The sequence below is a fragment of the Anolis carolinensis genome, chromosome 5 (assembly GCF_035594765.1).
Source record: "Anolis carolinensis isolate JA03-04 chromosome 5, rAnoCar3.1.pri, whole genome shotgun sequence".
Taxonomy (NCBI): Eukaryota; Metazoa; Chordata; class Lepidosauria; order Squamata; family Dactyloidae; genus Anolis; species Anolis carolinensis.
The window spans coordinates 141,111,753-141,136,527 of NC_085845.1; the positions used below are offsets into that span (position 1 = coordinate 141,111,753).

The window sequence follows — 24,775 nt, forward strand, 5'->3', positions numbered from 1 at the left end:
CTACATTATACTATAGAAAGCCACAAGAAAAATAATTTCATTGGAATGAGGCAATCACAGCAGCAAATACAGGATATTCCCAAAATTTGGAATGACTTCAAATCATTTGGCATGAAAATAATTTTTCAGGCACGTTTATTCTGCATTTTTACACAGTTTAGGAACATTTGTAACCCAACTCAAAATATTTAAGAATGATTATAATTTATGACTAGTATAATGATTATAAGGCAAATGGGTTAAGAAGCATGAGTGTCAGATTATGCAGAAAACACAAAATATTTTTGAGTGAAAATACCTGATATAAGAGCGAAACTTTAAGTTAAGACTTGCATGTTTTTTAAAAATATCTTATCCTATGAAGTTAAGACTGAGGAATTAACAAATGATACACCTTTATATCTATCAGCGTAAAAGTGTGCCCTTTGTCTAAAATCTTGGAAATATAAGAGCCAGGCTATTTTGTCATTTTATGTAATCATTAACAGGGTATGATAGACAAGTGAACTTCTAAAAATACCTTGCTGCTTTCATCTATTCTTTTTGGTGACCAGTACCCCTTATCTTTTGTCTAAAATAACCTTAAGGAAAAGCAGGGTAGCCTTTCCAGTATTTATACAAAAATTCTCACCCACATGCAAGTATATTTAAAATTGCCATACAGCCTTGCATTATAAACTTCTATTCCAAAGCATACACAAAGTATGCAGCAGCAGTATTTCAAAGCTTGCAAGTCTGAATCAACAGAGGAACAGTTCTCACTTGTGAGTATCAGTGTTAGGTTAAAGCCTTGCCCCTGCCGTAACACCATTTTCTGTGCTGTAACTAAAAGCTAAAATATTGCAAAGTGCAATGTCTTTTGCAGCCTGCATTTTAAATGAACCTCCAACCAATAACAAAAAATGCATATTGCATGTACCCTTGTGAGTGAGCCGCACTTGGCTTACCCTTCTAACATTTCCCTTCTCAGCCGTAGAGTCAACTGAACTTCAGATTTCCCCCTCCAGAACAGCTTTCCTTTTAATATCTGTGAGTCTATTTCAAACAAGATATTCTTCCTAGCTTCAGCTGCAAGGCGGTGATTTGTGCAGTTATAGGTGTACTTTGTTTAGTGTCACCTATGGCGCAGATTGGACAGATTTTGTAAAAGATAGCATTACTTTTAAAGCAACATACAATTTGACAAGCTATTGCATTTTCGCTTCATTTTATTGCCATATTTTTCATCACACTCATTGTTTTCCAACTGTTCCTAAATTGTTCATTTTCTTAGTCTGTTTCATTCAGGGCCTATTTACTGTTTATAAAGCAATATGCACTTACAGGTTTTGGAGATGGCTTGGGCTCTGAGGGTCGCATGTGCAAGTGGGTCATCATTGCCTGAAGACGTTCACGTTCTTTAGAAAGCTGTTACAGAAAGAGGGAGAACAGAAGCATTTTAGAAATGACTAATACAGCTATTTTATTTCGTGTGATACATCTTATCTTTGGAGACTGTTATAAGGTAATGGATCCTGCATATCAAATCCAATATCAGTAGAAACTTCTATCTGAAGAAAGGTAACTTCAGCTTTCCTGAGGGTCAGTGTGAGAGACAGGCCCACAGAGGTTTCCTCATGTTTAAGAGGTCAGGGGAAACAAATAATACTTCATCTTTTTATCAATAAGAGCACTGAGGTCACCGCTGCCTAACCAGTAACAAGTTACCAAGACCATAAATTAGATGGTCCATGTGTTCCTTTTAAAGTCCTGTGGACACTGTTAGCAATGGACTAGTGCCAATAGCTGTGAAAGGGTGAAGGGTTCTCTCAGCAGAATGCCTGCTAGGACTGTCTGCACACTTCATTCATTCCCACTGAGGTCCAGTTAGTGCCCCCTGCAATCTGCCATCATCAATCTAATTCAATAGCATGACAGGGACCAGGCGGTGTGAAATGCTCAACTCTGCCACTAAGTCGACATCTACACTGTACTGGGTCTCATTACAACTGATGGACCTTATTTTTCTATCCGTCACACAAAAGGGGGCAAAAAGAACTCATAATTGGTCACCTTGCAAGCAGAAACCCTCACTTTTTGTGTTATAAAAGAGCTGTTGGAAATGGTAAACAGTACCTTAAGAAACCCTTCAGGAAATGTATCAAAGCTATTTGCAAAGTCCCTTTTTGATTTATTAGAATCAATTCCCAACTGATTTTCAAGCATTCAACACAACAATCTTTATACTTTCAGATATTAGCAGTACTCAATTATCTAACATTTAGAAATAAATAATCACTCAAGTGTTTTTTAAGTACAAATGTATATCAAAAAAGCAAAATTCCAGGAAAGCTAATTTGAACTCTAAAACAACAGTAACAGTAAACCTTTAGAATCAAACTATAAATCTTTATGGTTTGATTCTTTATAGATCAGGCTGTTGGAAACATTGGGAATGAACAAAGTGTTGATTCATAACTCAGCAGCTGGTTCAATGGGTGTTCCTTAGTAGGAAGTATGGATAGAAATCATAATGTCATTACGCTGCACATTCTTCTGAAAATAATTGCTTGATTTTTTTTGACATTTTGAACTTTTTTGGCAAGCATTTCTACTATTTTTTGTTGTGCAAAATCCAATGGTTTACAGAAAGTCACTTCAAGCATCAAATGTGACATTAATCATTCCTACTATTTACACTTGACTGACTCTACTAATAAGTATATGTATGCATGAAAATGCATGTGTGTTTTCAACAGCTGCCTTAAAAGATTCAAGGACCTTCCTTGAATTTGAGACAAACTGATGGCCCCTGGTCTCAGCCTCACCCCATGAATCTTCCCTGCAATTTGGATCATGGACCAATGTTAAAATAAACAGATGGACCACAGGGCATGGATTTTCACACAGAAATGAACAATCTTATCTCAGATTGAATTAAAGTTACCTGTACTCAACCTGCCACAGTAGGTAGTGAAAAAAGCCTTTCTGGAAAGATTGGGCAATGTCCACATTTCACTGTGTGTGACCCATTACTTCATTAGAGGTTCAAATTGTGAGGATGAAAGATTGTGAGGTTGAATTGGCATTTGCCAGGTTGTGAGTTCTAATGCATTAAATGGCATCCAACAGAGCTATTTGAAGTGGTTCATTAGAAAATACACACCACTTGACAGCATGATATTAAGAACTTGCACATCATTTCACAGATCTGCTCTAACATGGATGCTGCTGTTGATACAATTCTGTCATGGAACCCAGTTACAGGGCTTTGGTAATTCAGCCCTGTAACTGGGAGTCATAACATAAACAATCCCAGAAGCACCTGGCAGAAGAAGATAGAATATGCCTGGGAACTTGGGGCCGAAAGTATAAACAATTATAATTGGTCTAGTGTGTGAAAATGGTAGTAATGTGATATTGGGGGTGGGACTTGATGATGATATTTACGTGTGGTGTTACGTAGCATCAAAAGTTATAAAAATAGTTGTATGTAAACATTGAGTCATTCCTGACTTTTCCAAAGTCATGTATTCTTCAATAAAGATTGGATTTGAGAGCAGTTATCTCTGATCTGCGTTCAGACTGATCCTTTGAAGTGAGCAGGACAATTAAGTCAGGAATCCCGTTCTCACCCTCCTGCAAATTTGCAGTGAAGTGATAATGAGCAGGGAAGGAGATCAAAGCCATGACGGAGCAAAGGGGCCTTCGCTGGGAGCTCGGCCGTTGGCAGAAGAGACATTGCAAGCCATAGCTTCCTCTACGGGGTACCCCAAGCCGGACGGCGTGACCCAGAGGATTCCCAGAGGGGGAAGAGGCGTTCCGGCGGCGGCAGAAACCAGTTGGGGATCTGGAGGAAGCATGCCGGAGACCGTGGCCCTGCGGTTATCCATCCTGGAAACTCATTTATCCAGGCTGTCGGATACCGTGGGGAGAATAGTGCCAATATTGGAAGAGAATCTCCAAAAAGAGCACATCCGATATGGCGCCGAGAGAGAGCCAGGCAAAGGAGGCGATTGGAGCCAGAGGGGACAGCGAGCTTCAACGCAGAGTCCCACGGCGGCAAGGGACGAGGGAGACGAGGAATATTGGCAAGAGCTGGAGTTCCGGGACAGAATGGCGCGCGAAGTGGAGCGCCAGCAAGCTCTGGGAATTCTGAGGCCGCCAACCCCAACAGAGCTCCCAACCCCCCGAATGGGCGTCGGAGTAGAAAGACCACTGGGGCCAGGGATCGGGTCCAGTGGATTAGCTGACGAAGGCGGAGAGGAGCAGGAGATCCAGGAAGAGGAGGAGGATGTGCCGTACGACGAGGAAAGGCGAGATGCGGGGGCTACAGCGAGGCCAGTATGCGGATGGGGGGAAGGGCCGACAGCGGCGGCAGGATTTCGGGAGCCGCGCAGAATGACCACCGGAGTGGGGCGCGGCGTGTTCCAAGGGGCCATCCAAGGAAACCCGATGCAAACCTTCCCCATGCCTCCCAGACAGCATCAACGGGCCGCCGAATGGATGCCAAGAAGGGAAGATCTCAAGCTAGAATACGGAGGGGAATCAGCCGAACTGAACTTTTTTCTAATTAGCATCAGGGGATACATGGAAGACAATGCACACACATTCCCCTCCGAAGCAAGCAGGGTTCGGGCCATCGGCAACACACTAAAGAGAGGAGCGGCCAGCTGGTATGTGCAACTACATGCCAGACAGGACCCATGCCTGAGGTCAGTGCCCCGCTTCCTCGCCGCACTGGAAAACCGGTTCAGAGACCGGCTAGAGCAATTGAGAGCCCGAGACCAGCTTAAAGGAATAAAGCAGAGGGACAAAACGGTGCCCGAGTACGCAGAGGAATTCCTCAACCTCGCGGAAAGGGTGCCAGAGTGGTCCGAAGTAACCAAAGTGGAAATATTTAAAGAGGGACTACGCCCCGAGGTTTTCAGCTGGGCAGCGCACAGAGATGACCCCGAAACGTTACAGGGATGGATTCAACTAGCGGGGCGCGTTGAATCCACCCTAGCCCAAGTAAAGCGCTTCAGGAGCAGCGGCGGCCAGCAAAGACCGGTGGCGAGAGGTCGAGGAGAAACGAGGAAGCAGGAAGGACCCGGAGGGAGACCGGGGATTCCCTCCAGAGGAGATGACAACAAACCTAAACCGGGATGCTTTGTATGTGGGAAGACGGGCCATCGAGCAGCAGAATGCTGGGCCCGGAAGGGGGGGGTGCCAAAACCCTCAAAGCCCAAGCCAGCAACCGGGAGGCGTGCGGAGGAGGAGGTGCAAGCCCCAGAACCTTCAGAAAAATTGGTGAGTCGGGACAAACGCATGATAGTAGTGCCAATCTGCCTCTCGGGGCTAGAGAATCGGGCCACCTGCAAGGCATTTGTGGATTGTGGTTGTTCCAGGAATATTATAACTCCAGAGTTAGCAGGAGCGTTGAAATGCCAGCAGATGGCGCTTGACTCCCCAATTGCGTTTTCGCAGCTAGACGGATCAGTTGCTACTGGGGAAGTATCTACAAAGGAAATACGGGAGGTCCCATGTAAAATAGGCAAATGGGAAGGAAGAATATCCTTTGTGATAGCCCCTATTGCCACATACCACGTAATATTAGGGATACCATGGCTCGAACAGGCAAATCCCGAAGTAGATTGGAGAGGAAAGAGCCTAGCATTTAAAGAACAGCAGACGCAATGGGAGATAAGCAAGATTGCAGAAGAGGAGGACGAGGGAGATGAAGAAGGTGAAATAGACCCACAGCTATTGCCACCTGAATACAGAGACTTTGTGGATGTGTTCAATCAGAAAGAGGCAAGTAAATTACCTCCCAAAAGGAATATAGAAGTAGAAATTGAAATAACCCCCGGAGCAAACTTACCAAAACCAAAAGTGTATCCCATGTCTGTGCAGGAGAAGGAGGAATTGAGGAAATACATTGATAAAAACCTGGCGCGGGGCTTCATTAAGCCATCCAATTCTCCTCTCGGGGCCCCAGTGTTATTCAGGAGAAAGAAAGACAACTCCCTAAGATTGTGCATTGATTATCGAAATTTAAATGCAATTACTAAGGACAATAAATACCCTATGCCCTTAGTAAAGGATTTAATTACCGTATTGAAAAAAGGGAGCATATTTACTAAACTTGATTTAATTGAAGCATATCATAAATTAAGGATCAAACCGGAGGATACTTGGAAAACTGCATTTTCCTGCGCATTCGGCCATTTTGAATATAAAATTTTGCCTTTCGGATTAAAAAACGGAGGCGGGTGCTTTATGCAGCTTATAAATGAAATACTGCACCCATTGTTGTACAGAGGGGTATTCATATTTCTTGATGATATCTTGATTGTGACTGAAGATAAGGAAAAGCACGTGAAATTGGTCCGGGAAGTTTTGCAGAGACTAAGAGAAGCAAAGCTGTACGCAAAACTGTCCAAATGTGAATTTAATAAAACTCAAATTGACTTTCTGGGGTATCGGATATCTCCAGAAGGGTTAGCTATGGATCCAGCTAAAGTATCAGATGTAAAAGAATGGGGAGTGCCTCAAACAAGGAGGCAATTGCAATCGTTTCTGGGGTTTGCAAATTTTTATAGATCCTTCATAAAAGGCTTCGCGCAAATAACCGCACCCCTTACTGAACTTTTAAAAACAAAAGGGAAAGGAGAGACAGCAAAAGTAAAAGCTCCTGGCGCCAAACTAAGTTGGACGCCAGAATGCCAAAAGGCGTTTGAAACCCTAAAAGAATGCTTCACAGAAGGACCCATTCTAAAACACCCCGATATCAGGAGCCCTTTCATAATCCATTGCGATGCCTCAGACTGTGCGTATGGGGCAGTACTATTGCAAAAGGATCAAAATGGGAACTTAAAACCCTGTGGATATTTGTCCCGGAAGTTCAGCGAAACTGAAAAATGTTGGCCGATATGGGAAAAAGAGGCACTAGCCATATTAAAAGCCTTAGAATGCTGGCGACACTTTCTCGAAGGAAGCGGAATCCCATTTGAAATTTGGTCTGACCATAAGAACCTCCAGTATTTAAAGTCCCCTCGAAAATTGTCCCCCAAACAGATTAGATGGGCACAATACTTCAGCAGGTTCGATTTCCAATTAAAGTTTTTTCAAGGGAAGCAGAATGTCTTGGCAGATGCTCTTTCACGCATGCCTCAACACGAAGGAATACCCACAGCAAAAGAGGGAACAATATTCTCTGATAAACAATGGGGCTTAGCTGTCAGAACAAGAGCACAAACCCAAAAGGAGAACACTGCTATGGTTGAACTCGACGGAAAAGATAATTGGGGAAACGAGCTGAAACAGTCTTATGAAGGAGACCAGTGGATCGCATCCAATGCAGAACAGGGGGAGCAGAAGGGGGGATTTTGGTTTGTGAACAAGAAACTGTATATCCCAGCAACATTAAGGATCAAGATTTTGCATCGTTTTCACAATAACCAGAGCGCTGGTCATACAGGAATTACAAAAACAACAAAAGCAATAGCAAAACATTGCTGGTGGCCAGGGATGAGGAAGGACATAAAAAATCATGTTGTTCAATGTGATGATTGTGCCAGAAATAAATCGAGAGGAGGGAAGCCAATGGGATTATTACAAACAGTAGCAGAACCTACCAGACCTTGGGAATGTGTAGCTATGGACTTTGTGGGGGAACTACCGGTTAGCAAAGGACATCGTTATATTTGGACAGTATTGGACCTGTTTTCTAAACAGGCCCACTTTATAGCACTGACGAAACTACCATCAGCCGAGAAACTAGCTGAATTGTACATAAACCACATTTACAAACTGCATGGATGTCCCAGTAGAGTGGTCAGTGACAGAGGAGTACAATTCACAGCAAAATTTTGGGAAAAATTCCTGGAAATGCTAGGAGCAGAAAGGAGTTTAAGTTCTGCTTTTCACCCCATGACAAATGGGGCGGTAGAACGTACTCAGCAGACACTTGGGCAGTTCCTTCGAATGTACTCTAACATGAGACAAAATGACTGGTCTCGGTGGTTGGCTTTTGCAGAACTAGCTTTTAATTCGACTATACATTCAGCAACAAATAAAACCCCCTTTGAAGTAGTTTACGGGTATGAAATACAGCCTCTGCCCCAGCTGCCAAGATGGACAGAGAATGAGGGAACAGAGGCAGGGAAATGGAAAGCGCAAATGATGGAATGCTGGAGTCAAGTGACTGCATCCTTAAAAGAAGCACATAAAAAGTATAAAGTATTCGCAGACAGAAAGAGGGTGGAAGGTGATAAATTGGAGAAAGGAGATTTAGTGTGGCTAAGTACCCAAAACATCAAACTGGGGCTACCTTCGAAAAAATTGGGCCCTAAATATATTGGACCATTTAGAATACAGGGTGTTATCAACGAGGTGACTTTCCAGTTGGCATTGCCAAAAAGTTTAGGGAAAATACACCCTGTATTCCATCGTAGCTTACTGAAAAAATATATGGGTACTTTGGACAAAATGGACACATAGAATTATTGTTTTGTTTCAGACTTGTGATGAAAGAAGAACCGAAGAGGAGGACGAAGAAAAGGAGGGCACCATGTCATGGAACCCAGTTACAGGGCTTTGGTAATTCAGCCCTGTAACTGGGAGTCATAACATAAACAATCCCAGGAGCACCTGGCAGAAGAAGATAGAATATGCCTGGGAACTTGGGGCCGAAAGTATAAACAATTATAATTGGTCTAGTGTGTGAAAATGGTAGTAATGTGATATTGGGGGTGGGACTTGATGATGATATTTACGTGTGGTGTTACGTAGCATCAAAAGTTATAAAAATAGTTGTATGTAAACATTGAGTCATTCCTGACTTTTCCAAAGTCATGTATTCTTCAATAAAGATTGGATTTGAGAGCAGTTATCTCTGATCTGCGTTCAGACTGATCCTTTGAAGTGAGCAGGACACAATTCCAGTGGATGTAAGCTTGGCTTCTGCTTGTCCAGTGTTCTTGGATATTTTTCAATTTGTGTAGCATGAAGATGCTTTGGAGAGGTGTGAGCTATGGCTCTCTGTGTGTGTGTGTCTGTGTCTGTATGTCTTCTTGGTTTTCCAGAATTATAAAACAGGCCAGAAAAAGACTGGCTGTATGAGTGAGTTGGTCAATGCCGCCTTACAACAAGGCAGAGATCTAGTTATAGTTGTGAGCCTCCTGCTGAAAAACCATTCTTGAACTCCTCTATACTGGATAATTATACAGCACAACAAAAATATTTTTTTCTTGGTGTCTTGGTTTTTAGGGCTGTTCTTGGGATTATTTGGGGCGCCGATTCAGAAATGTCAATTGAATAGCATCAGCTCTAGTTTCTTAAATGTGGTTGTCAAGATTTTCTATGGGTGAGCAGATGAAGACTGGTGTATGGCACATGCTCTGTATCTCAAAAAAATAGAGTTGATAGGTGCAATTTTTGGAATCAGCAGGCCAAATATACCACCCAAAACGGGCTATCATTGTGTGTGTTGGCCTGTGTTATCTGCCGGTGTCCAATCTTGTCTATCATTCACCTAAAGACATTTTATTAACAAAATAAAACATATGCAAAAGATGAATAATTTCACAAACCTGTATTTCTAATTGCTGAACCACTTGCATTTGCACCCGACACTGAGCAGTACTTCTGTCATCCAATGCATGTTCATTATTAAGGTGCCTAATAAAATAATATTTAAAAACACATATCATTACAAAATTTTAGTAATATTTTGTATCACATAGTATGTTGATTAATCAAACAGAACACTTGCCAATGGCAAAAGTGAATTTTTATCCATAACTGAAAGAATGTCCATAGTCATCAAATCCACATCAAACAAATCTGAGTACCAATTTTTGCTAATGGTGGCCAGAAATTTCAGGGATATAGGAAATTGAAAAAGAAGTCTTCCCCCAACAGCCACAGAATACCACTGGATCCATGTATGATGGATTATAGTCATGGGAGCATCACTAAAGGCTTTGCTAAAAGGTGCCTGTATCTGAACAGGCAGACAGGCTGGACAAGGGAATATAACAGATAGCAAAATGGTGAAATGGTAACAAGGAAGTACTCACTCTTCTTTCATATAACAGTTCATTCCTTTTTATTCTCATTTATAAAAGCAAAGGGCTACATATCTATAAGGATGCTGCATGACCATTTCACCACCATCCCTAAACGAAACGGTTTTTTTTCCCTATTATCTCTAGGCAGGCCTAAAGTCAGGAGTGTAGTTGCCAAGTGATGAACTCTTCCCCTCCGCTCCCCTCCACCATTAGGAACTTGTTTACCTGCTAAATGACTGAGTGATGCCCCCAACTATGAAATGGCTTGTTTGAAGGACATAAATTATCATAATTTCCACTTTGCCACACAGGAGTATTTCCTTAATGTTTCTGTATATGGCAAAAATGCCTCTTTAAATAAACAGTACAAATTCGAGGGTATAGCATTGTACAATAAGGGTTACTTTCCATGGTTGCATTATTGAAATAAAAGAAAGAAGAAATGAAAGGAGGAAAAGAGCAAGAACAGAATATGAGCAAACACAAATGTGATGGGAGTGGTGAAGACTGTTCTGAATGGATCTGAAAATAATGAATAGAGCAGGTACTACACACTAATGCATTTAGTAATTTATGTATTAATTTCTGTGGGAAATCTTAACTGGTAAGAGATTTGAACACACTTGCAAACCAAAGCAACTCTCATATTACGGGAAAAGTAACAGATCAACTCTGCCATATCATGTCCAGCTGAGTGTGTGATAAACCTCACTGCCCACTTAATTCCTGAGAGCCAGGTTTTAGAGGATATGAACTGGGACTAGAACATTAAAGAACCTCAAGTGGATGTCTACGCAACGGAAAAAAGGTTTTTGCTTGAGTTTTTTTTCCAAGCCTCTGAAGAAAACCATAATTTGCTTCTAGAAACAGGTGTAATGCCTCAAGAACAACCAGCTGTATAAAACAGTTTTAAGTGCATGTCTGCGTTAATCATGGCCTAATGACTGATCTTCAAATTACAGTAAACAGCTAGAAAGTTAATTGATGTATTAATTTACCATCTGACACGTTACAGAATTCTGGTCTGCACTTCACAGATATTTTTAAACGATGTCTATAATTTATTATAGCAATTTACATCTTAACATTTGGAAGGGTTAATCTGATACAAATCTAAATTATTCAAGATTTCCAAATAAATATGACAGAATGATTTTGAATCTAATAAATAGACAGATTTCTTTTTAAATAAAAAACATTGAAACACATAGACATAAGAAACACTTGTATGGATGAATGCGTATTGCACTAGTATTGCTATCTTACACCTTATCGATGTTGAATGTATGGGTGATACATGTAGGATTATAAAGATGTACTGGCAAGAATTTGACAGTTATAGCCTTGAACAGCAACTACATTGTAATGTTAGAAAAGCAAACTGCTATAAATAAACCAAGTGCCATGAAGAACTTTCTGTATGAGACAGAAACTGGAAGAAAGTCTAATGATATGCGAAAGACAATATAATGTAAAATAATGCATAATCTAAAGGGGGAAATGATTCCTGTGCAAAAATGTACAAATAACAATATTGTGCATGCATCATCTGGAAATCACAATATATTTTGGAATTCCCAAATCAACTACCAGCAAATGTCTACAAACCCATTAACAGGCAAATAGCAATATGATTTTCCCAGTCTGAACTGACTTCTTTTTGGTCTAAGATTTGTGCTGATCAGTGGCATCTGTTTATTTTCTTCATTAGGAGCTAGAGAAATATGTTGATCACAGTGCTAGACTTTGAAAGAGAAGAACTTAGTTCAAATCTCAATGCAACCAGGAAGCATCCGGAGTGTTCCTGGTGGCATCTCTCAACCTAGCCAACCTTGCAGAGTTGTTGTGATGGTTAATGGGGATGACATACTCCACCTTTAATTCAGCATAGAATGATTAAAAATGAACATTAATGATATCTATGTATGTATATATATGTGTGTGTGTATGTATGTATATATTGATGTAGATTGCCATATGTTGAAGGAATGTTTCATTTGTAAAGTTTTCAAACAATTCCGTTTATAAAACTGCTTCTAAAACTGTGGATACATTTAAACAACTCACATATCTAAATTATTGTTCATCTATGCATGTCTGCTACATTTTGACGTGATACAGCTGATGAGGTCAAAATTTGAAATACTAATTGTTCCTTCAGAAGTTAGTTCACCTTTGGCTTCCATAAGTGAATGGAATTTGAGAAGACTCAAGGTGAGTCCATGTGAAGATGCATCTACCCAATCTGTAGGAGTAAAAGCTGTCAGAAGGGTGAAGATGATGATGTGAGGGGGCTATTAGCATGTCCCTGAATATGTACCTACCTCTACCAAGATGGAACAAGGAAACAAATGAGATAAATAAAGGTTGACAAAGATGTGTACACCAATGCATCTACTTGCTAGTTTTAAGATCAAGAGTTTCACAGGTCCAGTGTGTTGTTAGATCTCATTTATATTTCCAGAAGTAAAAGCAAAGTTCACCTGAATGGGCTTAGAATGTCTAGAAGGATTGCCAGGCAATTAGCAGGATATGTGGCCAAGCAGTAAACATTTCAGGGTTTGCTCAAGATGTGTGAGAAGCAAACAACTGGGCTTATATTTGACCAGCCCTGGCTCTGCAGTTGGAAACTCAAGTCAACTTCTCCCCAAATGTAACGTGAAAGATACTTATAGTGAAATGAAATCTGCAAGTGCATTCTATGCTACTGTTAAAAAACTGAATTTATTTCTTTTTTGCCAGAAAGATGGACTATCTTTGCAGCAAGTTACATTGCTTATCACGTTGGTAACTAGAGCATACACGAGAACAGAGAACAAACATAATGGGTCTGCTCAGAAGTGAAGAAGTTGATATTAAATCTATCATAAATGTATAATATGCTATTTTGCTGCATGTCAACATTATTGAAAACCCTTCAGGGTCGAGAGTGCAAATCATTTTCCCAGCTGAGGGAAACTGTTGATATAAGGAGTGTGAAGTGATGCAATTTGCAAAAGAAAAGTTTTTTATTATAGCATCTTGAAGATCATGAATTCGCAAACTCTTGCTGTAAAGAACAGATGTACACCTGGTAAATGCAGGGCCCAGATGGGATGCCCTTAAAAATTTGTTTGGAATGCCAGATCTCATTCCTAAAATATACCAAGTCTCAAAGATAAGAGTTCCTTTTAGAATGTGAGAGAAAAAAGGTTCACATAAGTGAAATAAGTGTTAGATTTGTGACATATAGGATTAGGAGTAAAGTTTAGGTTAATAAGTACATCTTCCAAGTTGGCTAATTTCTGTTACCTGTTTAGAAATGTTACTCTGGCTAAAGGGAAATCTAGAAATTTATAGAGATAAAATATATATTTGTGACCATATCCAGTTAAATAATGTTAACATTTTACAGTATAAATAACAAACATGGGAGACAAAACAAAGGAGATTAGAGTATACATGGGTAAAATGTTTCCAGACTTTTCTAGCAAGTATCTATATCAGTATGAAACAAAAAAGCAACTTGCATCCTTAGAAGTTGAGATGGATTTACTTTCAGTCAGGTTTCCAGTGGACATCTAACCATCTCAATTAACTCCTATGTAACTTGGTACTTTGCCAGTTGCTGCTAAGGACTGAAATAGCAAAATACTAGAGGTCAGGGCAGAGGGAGCTTGGCAGTGGTCTATGGGGGAATTGAAACAGAACCTGTCTCCACTAAGTTCAATTCTGGTCAGTCCTATTCTGAATCTCACTATAATGAGCACTTTAAAAAGTCATCCCATCATATTTTAACCAGATAGGATTGCAAACTATGACCTCTTCTTTAGAAGAGTAATTAAACTCTAATGGAAGCCATTTACAAACAATTTACAATGAAGTTTTTACAGAATTACACTTAAATTTTCCAAATGCATATATTTTTTCTCCTTTTAACAAAGAAGCCTTTTGTTACAGAGATCAAGCTGGTAACATGGTTTTAAATTAAGTAGATGCTCCTCCATCAATTAACATCTGCTTCTAACCCATTTCACTTATGGATAATGTTTAAGGGATCCATTAGTACCTTTAATATAAATACTTTTCCTCTTCTGTTATATTAAAAGGATTCTGATCTTCATATATATCTTTTAATATTTTATGAGACACTTAAAAAACCCACCCCCACATTCAAGAGGCCTGGATCTCCAAAATATTTTGTATGGAAGTTATTTGTATGTTCACTGAACACAGAAGATTTGTTGATAGGACCAGACCTGGGTTACAGTAAATAAAAACTTTGCAGTGAACAAGACTTGCCGTACCTAGTTACTGAAATGGGTTGTGGTTGAAGATTAATACAGGTGAGCAATGAGACGATACCATTAACATTGGTGGATTTAGACTCATGCTACATGGAACCAGAGTGAAAACTAAAAGGCTTTTCTGATTTTGCTGTATATTGAACCAGTTTCATTTAAAGTTAGCTAAGCGAACATGTCACATTTATTTGGATTATTATGTTAATGAACTTTGAAAAATATAGTGCTTTAATTTCACCCAGGCCCTATTGGTCAAATAACCTCTGGTCCTTCAGTTAATAAACCTTTTCATTCATTTATGTATCTACATAGATTGTAAATTCAGCATACAACATTCTACTCAGTGAGGAGAAAGAATACTGAACACAAATTATTGTATTTAGAAGTGAACAGCAATCCATTTCTACCTCATTCTAGGAAGTAAAGCAGCCAGATTATAAGGAACTGGGCATAGCAAAAGGATATTAAGCTAGAAAAGAATAATACAACTGAATTCCCATCTTGCGGGAGAGGTTGACCTTCTAGAAGGTATTGCTTGAGAAAGGCATGTTTTTGCTTACTTTCCTGCATGGTCACTTATCACTAGTTCGGTACGTTTCCTTTGCACTTCAAGCAGAAGTTTTAAAATAGTGGCTAGCTAGTAAATTAGTTTTCCGACTGAAGATATGAGCCAATGTTCAATATCTTTATTATGGATGCCTATTTTGAGGAACACATCTTCTCACTACCATGGTCAAAACAGCTTTGGAACACTATTGGGGGGTATTTTAATTTAATTTCATCCCCATATTCACAGATAAAAGAAACCACATGCTATCTCCCTGTCTTAGACAATATTCAATCATCCAAGAGCATTTTCTCCCTTTTTTATTTTGTATCCTGCAGGAAGGCAATCAGAAGATGCTCGTATTCTGGTCTACTTATTTTTGCTACCTCATTTCATTGTATACACATTAACCAAAAGTATCAGGAGGTAGAAAGGGAAATAAGATTTTCATTCCTACACTACAGTTTCTCTTGGTCAAGATGCCAGTGCTCAGCTGAGACCATGGCACAGCAAAGTTATGGGTGAAAAGATTCCCACTATTCTTGCTTCTTAGAAATGAGTGCACTGTTCATAAACCAGAAATTAAGCTAGAAATAATATACACCCAATAAATCTATTTTAGCATGAACTCATGTACTGTGTGTATAATTCTCCTGTAAAACCTGGAACTGTAGCAGGTTAGTTGTTACTTAAAGGAGAAAAGGAAAAGAAATAAACAGTCTTCTAATGAGTTAGACCATTGGGATATCTAGATCGGCATCATCAACAGCAACTGTCTGTCCTCCGTAAGGTGTAGAGCTGTAATTCCCAGTAGTTGTAGACAAGCCATTGGTTAGGGATTTTGGGAATTGCAATTCAATAACATCTGAAGGGCTACACAATTTTGGTCTATAGATTAGGAGCATCCCTTTGAGGTTTTAGACTGGGGTTTTTCCCAGTCCTATCTAGAGATGCCATATATTGAAAATTCTGCACACAAAGCATGGGAGTCAACTTTGTGTATGCACAGGCGTTTGTAAATGTGTATGTATGCATACAAAGACATTCTTAATCAACACAGACAGATAAGATTTGGGGCTTTAAAATTTTCCACATGCACAGCCTTGTATATGGTTCCCCATCTTGTCACACACATGCACACAGGACTTACACCTACCTATCTTCTACTATAGTTGGAGTGTGGCACAAATGTGTTTACATTTTTTGTTGTAATTCATCTTTGTATATTTAAAGAACTAAAAACCTGCAAAATGTTTGCATTTATCTGCTCAAGTCTTAGACATGTTCAATTTATCTTTCCTGCTTTTATTAGGCTAGCAACTGTAGACTACAATAATAGTCAATGAGGTTTTGTCTTGATTGAATTTTTCAGTAGAACACAAAAGAACCTTGCCATTAAAATAGTCCTTTATTCTCCTGTATGAAGGCGAAAGGTTTTTAAAGTGTTGTGATGTTCAGTAATGAGCTTCTATCTAAATTATCATTGGTGACAAACTCACAAAGCACTTTGAGGACACATAGTTATGAAATGCCAGAGCTGCCACTTTCTTTCCTGTAATTATAGGCTAGCTTGCAGCCCTTCAATGATCATTTATAGAACAGCCTCCAGTGGATTACTGAGAACTTGAAAAACACATACATACCTCTGCCACATCTCCCTTCTCCTTTCCTTGCTATTGTTTACCAGTGATATGTAAAATAATGGGGCCTATTCATTTCCCCGACTTAATTATGCCAATCAAAGTACAGAAATAATGCTGGATATAAATACAATGCAAGGGGACTAAATAAATAGGCTAGAAATTAACATGAAATTATGAATTCATGTATTTATGACTATTTTATACCCAAATTATTCTCTTTTATGCTTTTACAACTGTCTCAGGTACATATTGCTATTCAAAAATTCTCTATGATTTATAAATCAAGAATGAGATAATACTGAAAAATGAGAGGATTGGTAGATTTTCTCAGTCAGTGCCTAATTGCTGTTTCAAAATGCATATGCAAAGGGACATTTCATTAATCATTTAATCATGTCCCTTGCAGGAAGTTGGAACTAATGTTGCAAATACCCTTTTCATATGAATGCTCCATAATACTATCTTATGCATTTGATATATTGCCTATGTCATAAATTATAGCTGCTTCAAAAAGAACCAAGTGGGTTGTTATCCCTGAAGATGCTTGTTACAAAACCTTTATTAAGTTTTTTCCCCCTTCTGACTTATTGCTGTTTCTTTTTCGCAGCTTCATTCTAGCCTCCAATAATGCTCTTTCTGATGGCAAAGGTCTGTAAATTACCCATGCAATCACCAACACCATTTCACAGACCTGTTCTACTTCTACTGGTCTGCTAACAAGGCGATTACACACAAATTACTGAATGCCTATGAAATATTTAAATGCATTCTACTCTACTATGCATTAATAAGAGCAAAGGAAGCGCTGGAATTCTGGTGAGCTCCAGTCCCTAATGTCCCCTAATGAGCCTCTTACTGTGACTGCAGTTCAAACAGAGAGGTGAAGAAAAAATGCAAAGGGTGCCTTCAGAAAGGCAGCACTGAACAAACATTGTGCGAGCCAGTTCTAATTTATGGGTCACTTTATAGGTATATTGATTTTTGTTTTCAAAATGGAATAAATGATGTGGTCGACTGATGTTCTTTCAAAACTGCACGAATCTCTGTGTAAGCTGCCAGACTTGCACATGGAAAAATATAAATATGCAATTATATTTCTAAGGAAACAATTAGGAAAACATTCTAGCCTGACCATTAAAAAAAAGAGCTTACAAGATCAGCTCGCTTCCATTTGTCTAATGTTTATTTTTCTTCTTCGGTAGGCTTTAGGGGCTAAACAGTATGTGCCAGCTTACTTTGCAATGTTACAAATTATTAAACTAAACTTATCCAAATCCCAGATTTATTGGCAAGTTTGGCATTGCTAAAAAAGAAATGAGAAGCAGCTTTAAATCATAAGGTGTGAGAGACTGTTTTAGAAACATATTTCAGTCAAACAGCAGCAGTGTTTTATTTTACATTAAGATTTAATGTTTAAACTCGGAGCACTTTGAATACAAATTGTATTTGTATGTCGCCATTCAATGTATGTCACTCTTCATTCAGTTGATTGTCTCCAATGTCTTCGTTTTGAGGGATGATGGCACTGTCACCAACTAAACAACATCCAGACAAGTTCAAAGAATCCCTTCTTCACGTCATAATTTTGGGACCAGAGTGCCTAATCAGAGCCAAAGAAAATCTACTTTTTTACATACTGAAAGAATAACAATAATGGTGTGTGGATTAAGAGAGAGTGAAAAACTCTTATGAAGTTTGATGCTCAATTAATTGAAATTACTTTTCTCTCTGCATTTGGTTGCAACCCTTTGAAGGCTCTGACAATAAAAGGATTCTTTCCTGTTGGTAAGCTGCCCTATCTTCTCCTATAGCATGTGTCTTCCCCCCCACCGAAACTAACAATTCCGTCTCTATAGAGGAAAACATTGCCTGTCTTTGTACTGTAGATCATGTTTTGTTTTGCTGGCGTCTGCTCCATGCAGGTTAAAGAACGCTTGTCTGCTGGCTGGAATGCTATAGTGTAAACCTTTTGATTTAAAGCTCTAAAAGTCAAATCCATCTACACTCAAACTGACTTAGGACCAATGGAATGATAATTAGTTTTGCAGACAAAATACACCAAAGTTTTGTCATATGTTATTACATTCTGACATTTATAAGACAGTAATGAAGAACTACTATTAAATGCTTTTAGTGATCTTCGGGGCTCCTTGCTTGGTGACCAGCAAAATGGTTAGCTTCTGTCAACACCTGTTTTATAGTGAAATTCCAAACAAATTCTTAAACATTTTTGGCAGCCTTTTAATCACCTTTCTACATTGCTCCGTATTCTGCTCAATAATTGTTCTTTCTACAGCCAGGCAATAATATTTTCTGACCTGACTTTAAATTTTGATGTTTTCCTTCTGCCAGAAAGAATTAATTTTATGGAAAGGCTTTTGTTGAATAGATCACATTCACGCGAGTGCCGGTAATCTTATACTACTTCCTCAAAGCAGAAAAATCACGCAGCCACTTCTTATGACTGGACACCTTAAACTACAGGATATCAAAGGACTAAAACTATGAGTCACCCTGCCTGTCAGATGAAACATTATGGGCAACTAGAGTTATATTTGTTTGAAAAATAACAGGCAAGTATAATTAAATTGCTTTAATTTCTTCTTTTGCATGCAAGGTAGAATTTTGTGAATTTTAAACACCTTGGTGCAGAGAATTGTAATGATATTTATCATCAAAATACTAGAGGAACAAAAAAATGAAGGTACAAAAAACATTCAGGGCTATAAGTCATACTCTGTAAATTATTCTTCACTTCACTCCAAATCCTTTCTATTATTAAAAAAAAATGAAGCAAAGCCACTATGTTTTCTGTCTTAATCCCTCTTCTCAGATGCCTCAGCACAGCTGTTTTTCTGTTATTATATATAAAAAATAAAACAAGCATCAAGGCGTGATCTTAAACTGTTTTCTGGACACAAGTAAGAGTTCATTTTATATACCAGAAGCCTCCTCAAATTTGTCAAAGGCATATGGCAGAAAAAGGCACTAGATTTGGGCAGCAATACTTATGAATATTTGATTTTAGCACAGTATACATGCATTAGCTTTATTAACAAGTATTACCCTATTTTAAATCAGAGTATTCTTGCAGAGAGAAGACTAAGAGTAAGTCCTTCAAAACTTGTCTTCCTCCATAAGGTTAATGGATTGGAAAAAAGTAGCCATTCTTTGGATCAAAAAATTGAAGTAAAACTGAAATAAAATATTTTTAATTAAAATGGAGCAATGCAATATGATTACAGAAAGCTATTAAGGGGCCTCAATCCAAGAAATTCAAAATTTAAGATTATAGCAACATATCTAGGTATACCTCTGTTAACAAAGAAGCTAATTTTTATAAAATGATTTTACATTTGCCTATTCTCACCGAGGAGTCCCTGGTGGTGCAGCGGGTTTAACCGCTGAAATGCTGAATTTGCTAACTGAAAGGTCAGCGGTTTGAATCCAGAGAGCAGGGTGAGCTCCCACTGTTAGCCCCAGCTTCTGCCAATTTAGCAGTTCAAAAACATGCAAATGTGAGTAGATCAATAGGTACCACTCCAGCGGGAAGATATGGTGCTCCATGCAGTCAGAGCCGGTCCAACAATGAGGCGAATTAAGTGGTCGCTTTGGGCGCAAAACATACGGGGGCGCAGTCAAGACTGCTTTTTCTGTTGATTTGTTGTAAAACATGATGTTTTGGTGCTTAATTTGTAAAATCTTAATGTAATTTGATGTTTAATAGGCTTTTCCTTAATCCCTCCTTATTATCCAACATTTTCGCTTATCCAACGCTTTTATTTTTCAGTGATTGGTTTGGGGGGGGGACGCCAAAATTCGGTTAGCCTACACTTGAAAAATACCTAGGGCTGGCTCTGCATGCAGTCATGCTGGCCACATGACCTTGGAGGCATCTACGGACAACGCTGGCTCTTCGGCTTAGAAATGGAGATGAGCACCAACCCCAGAGTCAGAGACAACCAGACTTAATGTCAGAGGAAAACCTTTACCTTTACTATTCTCCTTTATTTCCTCCTTGTCCTCTGACTAACTGGAAGCTTTTCAGCTGTATCAGCATTACAAGGATGATACAGCAGGGCCTTACCAACATAGAGTTTCAGTGTCATCTTATAGGAATGTGACTACAGTAAGCAATCAATACAATTCAAGCTGGGAAAGAATAGGATTCTGTTCCAACCAATCCTACTATAGATCTCTGTGTGCCTGTCTACAAAAAAAACAAGATAAATAGCTGCCTCCAGAAGCTCTTAATGAGCTTGCGAGAATGGCAAAACAGAGAAATTAGAGGAAAGCAGATCAGCCCACCTCACTAGTTCTGCCAAGCATATATATATAGATTTAAAAAATATGCATTTATTGACCAAAATGGAAACCATAAGTAAAGTAGATGCTGGCAGAAAAATAAATCAACCCTAGACAGATTTGGGAATAAGCAGTTTTGTTGGGTTACAATAGGCGCCAAGGTAAATGAATTGCATGGTTTTGGGGCTAAGAAAGTCACCAGGTGATGGATACCCCAATTCATTTTACAGGCCTAAATTGGTACCCATTTTAAGAAATTTATCACACATCATTTGATAGGCAGGTCTAGATCAGATGGCAGAAACTAGGAAGTTAAGTGGAACGTTCTGCCCTGAAAAAAAGACCAATTGTACATTCTTTTCAGTAACACACAATTCAGAAGAAACAGAAATACTGAAAGCACAGAAATACATTAGTGTTAATCAAAATGTTTCTAGTCATTGTGGATTATAAAACCAGAGACCTACAAAATAATTGTGAAAGCAGCGAGCCAAAGCATTAACATCACTAGACCCTGGAAAGATGGAAGTATTTATAAAAATTAGTTTTGCTTGGAGAGGAAAAGGCTTGAGCTAAGTTGGCTAAATTCTTGGTATCAATTATGCTTAGAACAATATATGCAGTATGTAGGTTATTTTCACATGGAATAATTTCCAGCAGCTTATATAAATCCCATAAGCAAACAGTAACCTCTTTAATCTACAAACAGAAACAGTATAGATCAAGCTGCTTCTTCTAAAACTAGTCAAAAATCTCAAAAATTACTCTGTGAAATACATTTAAAAGCCATTTTCTACACACACACACACAAAGATTTCTGAAATATATAAAGATTCATTTAAGGAAGGAAGAATCTGGACACGTAAGAGACCCCTCCCAAAGAAATTGTTATGATTCTGTGTATTCGTGTTGTGTTGTCAAGCTACTGTTTCTATATACTCTGGCTGCACACCACTTGTAAACAGGTCCTTCTGATGTTTTTACCAACATCCTGGCAACAAAGCAGTGCAATTTCAAATGAGCTAATTAACTTAATTGTTGATGAAGCATGAAGCAGTTCATTCACCCTGTTAGCTGCACCATGACAACATAAGAGCCCCAGCTTGTGAAGTTACTCCATATAAACCTATCTATAACTTTTCCATTAGGATTCTAAGGCCATGCATGTTTGCTTTATCAAAGATCACCACGTTGGGGTTCAGCACTCACAGAGTTCATAGAATATGTATGCACAGAAAATGTATTAATTACACAATTTTTACAAAGCTTTTTTTTTAAAGGAGACTTTTAATTTGAAAATGGCAGAATCTTATACAAATAATGGGCATACTCTGAAAAGGTATTCTAGCAGAAGCAAAGAATTATTTTCTTAATCAGCCACCCTTCTTTCTAAATGATAGCAGTCTCTAATGCAAAAATGACAGGGCACATGTTTAAAAAATAGAGAAAATGCAAAACCAGAGTAAAGTGTGACCTGAAGGTATATACTTTGGAGAAAATCAAATCCTAAACTATACACTTCAACTTAACATGGGCAAATGCAGGGAGGTTTGCTTGAATTAGGACCACAAGATGTAACTCACTTTGTGCTGGAGCTTGTCTTTATATCAACATTTTCTAAGTTATACTGAAGTTACTCAGCTTGCTTATAAGTCTCCAAGGTTACATCTACATTGCAAAATTTAATCAATTTGACACCATATTAACTGCCACAGCTCAATGCTATGGAAGTCTGGGGTTTGTATGTACTGCATTGATTATCATGTTTCAATGCTATAAAATTATGGGATTGATGCTTCTCTGAGAGGTCAAACTACAAATCTCAGGATTCCGTAGAATGGAACCATAATAGATGGAACTATAGTAGTTAAATTGGTGTCAATCTGCTATAATTCAGCAGTTCATTATTACTCTAAATCAGTGGTATCCAATCTTTGATTGTCTAACTCCCAGAAGCCCTGGACAACTTGTCCAATGGTTAGCAATTCTCTGAGCTGAAGTACAAAATGCCTGAAAGACCCCTGCTCTAAATGAATATTTATTCTTGGCTTGTTTTGTACCTTGCAAGCTGTTTTGATTGCACTTTTCTAACCAGGGCTTTAATGTGCATGAAGTCCAACATAATCAGGGGCTTTCCCACTGACTTCAGTGTTGGGATGTTTCACTTGTGAATCCTTGTTGCAAGAACAGGGCTGCTTGTAAATCAGATAAAAATAAACCAGGTTTCCTGTTTATGCTAGATCTCCTTAGGTACACTGGGGTTTTCAAATAACTAGCTCAGGGTACAAAATTAATCAGTAAATCTGTACTGGTCATGGTTGCACCACACAGAAGTCAGTAACTGTAGCCTAATGAAAAGAGAAAACGCATAGACACAAGTTGTACAAATGTAAAAAGTACTAGGTGTATACAATACAGCACACTTAGCTACAGGTTCAATATTCAGTTTCACTTATCCACATTACAAAAACATTTCCCCCCCACCCCCTCTAGACAAGCTGTATTCAAAAAATTATGCTTCTGTAATGGCGAACAATGGCCTAATGGAAAAATATATATAACCCAAGGTATGAGATAGGGATGCCCCTTTCCCCAACTTTGTTTGTGATAGTGATGGAAATATTAGCTAATATAATTATGGAAGAGGTTAATATAAAAGGAATAGGAACTAAGAAAAATATAGAATAAATTTATTTGCAGATGACACACCTTTAACAATTGAAAAACCAATACAACAATGCAGGGAAAGCTCATCTAATAGAATTTGGAAGAATAACAGAGTTACAAGTTATTTGAAACAAGTCAGAAATGTTATTATTCAACTATCAGGAAGAAGATGGAAAAAATTAAAGGATTAAAGGAAATTAAAGGAGGGAAAAATAAAAATTAGAGAACCAATTAAATATCTAGGAATAAACCTATCAAAAGAACTAGAGAATTTAGAGATAAACAACCTTACTAAATTAAGAAAAGAAATAAACATGAAACTATTATAATATGCAAAACTTAAATTATCGTGGTTTGGTAGGATATAATTGGTTAAAATGAAAATATCACTTAAGTTAAATTTCTTATTCAGAATGTTACATATAAAAATTTGGGATCAAGAATTTAAAAAATGGCAAAATATGCTACATTTATATTGTAATGGAAATAAAAAATCCCCAATATCAAACTATACTAACAAGCCAATCAATTACAATACATAGCAGAAGGCTTAGCAAAACAAAGAGATTTGAAATGGGTAGAAGAGGGTGATAAAAAACTAGATTTGAAATTGGAATATGTTAATTGGAAAACAGATATACGGAATAAATATAAGGGAGTAGAGAATATACAAAATTTGTGATGATGATTATCCAAAGAGAGACTAAAGTTGAAAATGAAACAATAAAAGGTATTATTAGTGAAATTTATAAACTTTTACTGGAAGAAGAACAGATTCTGGACCATTTCAGGGAAATATGGGAATTAGATATGAGAAAAAGAATGAATAATCAAGAATGGAAAAAATATGGAGTATGCACATCTTTAAAAATATGTCTATAAGAATTAAAGAAAATTACTGTAAAAATAATATGGAGATGGTATTTAAAACCAATTAGATTACATCGGATAGAGGAGAAACATTCAAATCAATACTGGAGAGGATGCCAAGACTTAGGCTCATATATCCATATGTGGTGGCCATGTAAATTTATACAAACATTTTGGAAAATAGTCTTTAAGGAAAAAAGAGCGATAATAAAAATAGAGCTGAAAGGTACACCAGAAATAGCATTGTATGATAATTTTATATCCTCACAAGAAATGAAGGAATTAATTTCCAGCCTAATAACAACAGTGAGACTGATAATTGCAAAATATTAGAAAGATAAAAGTGAAATTCAATTGAAAGAATGGTATAGAGAAGTTTGGAACATAGTGATTAATGATAAACTGGCTTGTGGCATTAAAGGTAAA

At 38.1% G+C, this 24,775-nt stretch overlaps 1 protein-coding gene across 13 annotated transcripts in view; it reads right to left on the reverse strand.

Annotated features, from left to right (window-relative positions):
• The window catches only part of foxp2 (forkhead box P2), a 458,869-nt gene that overhangs the window by 45,685 nt on the left and 388,409 nt on the right, over positions 1 to 24,775 (reverse strand). For all 13 annotated transcript variants that reach the window (XM_062982426.1, XM_062982432.1, XM_062982425.1 and 10 more), the window contains 2 exons: positions 9,555 to 9,642; positions 1,324 to 1,407 (listed from right to left, as the gene is read on the reverse strand). In XM_062982426.1, the coding sequence (XP_062838496.1) occupies positions 1,324 to 1,407; positions 9,555 to 9,642 (172 nt within the window). The remainder of the gene's footprint in view (positions 1 to 1,323; positions 1,408 to 9,554; positions 9,643 to 24,775) is intronic.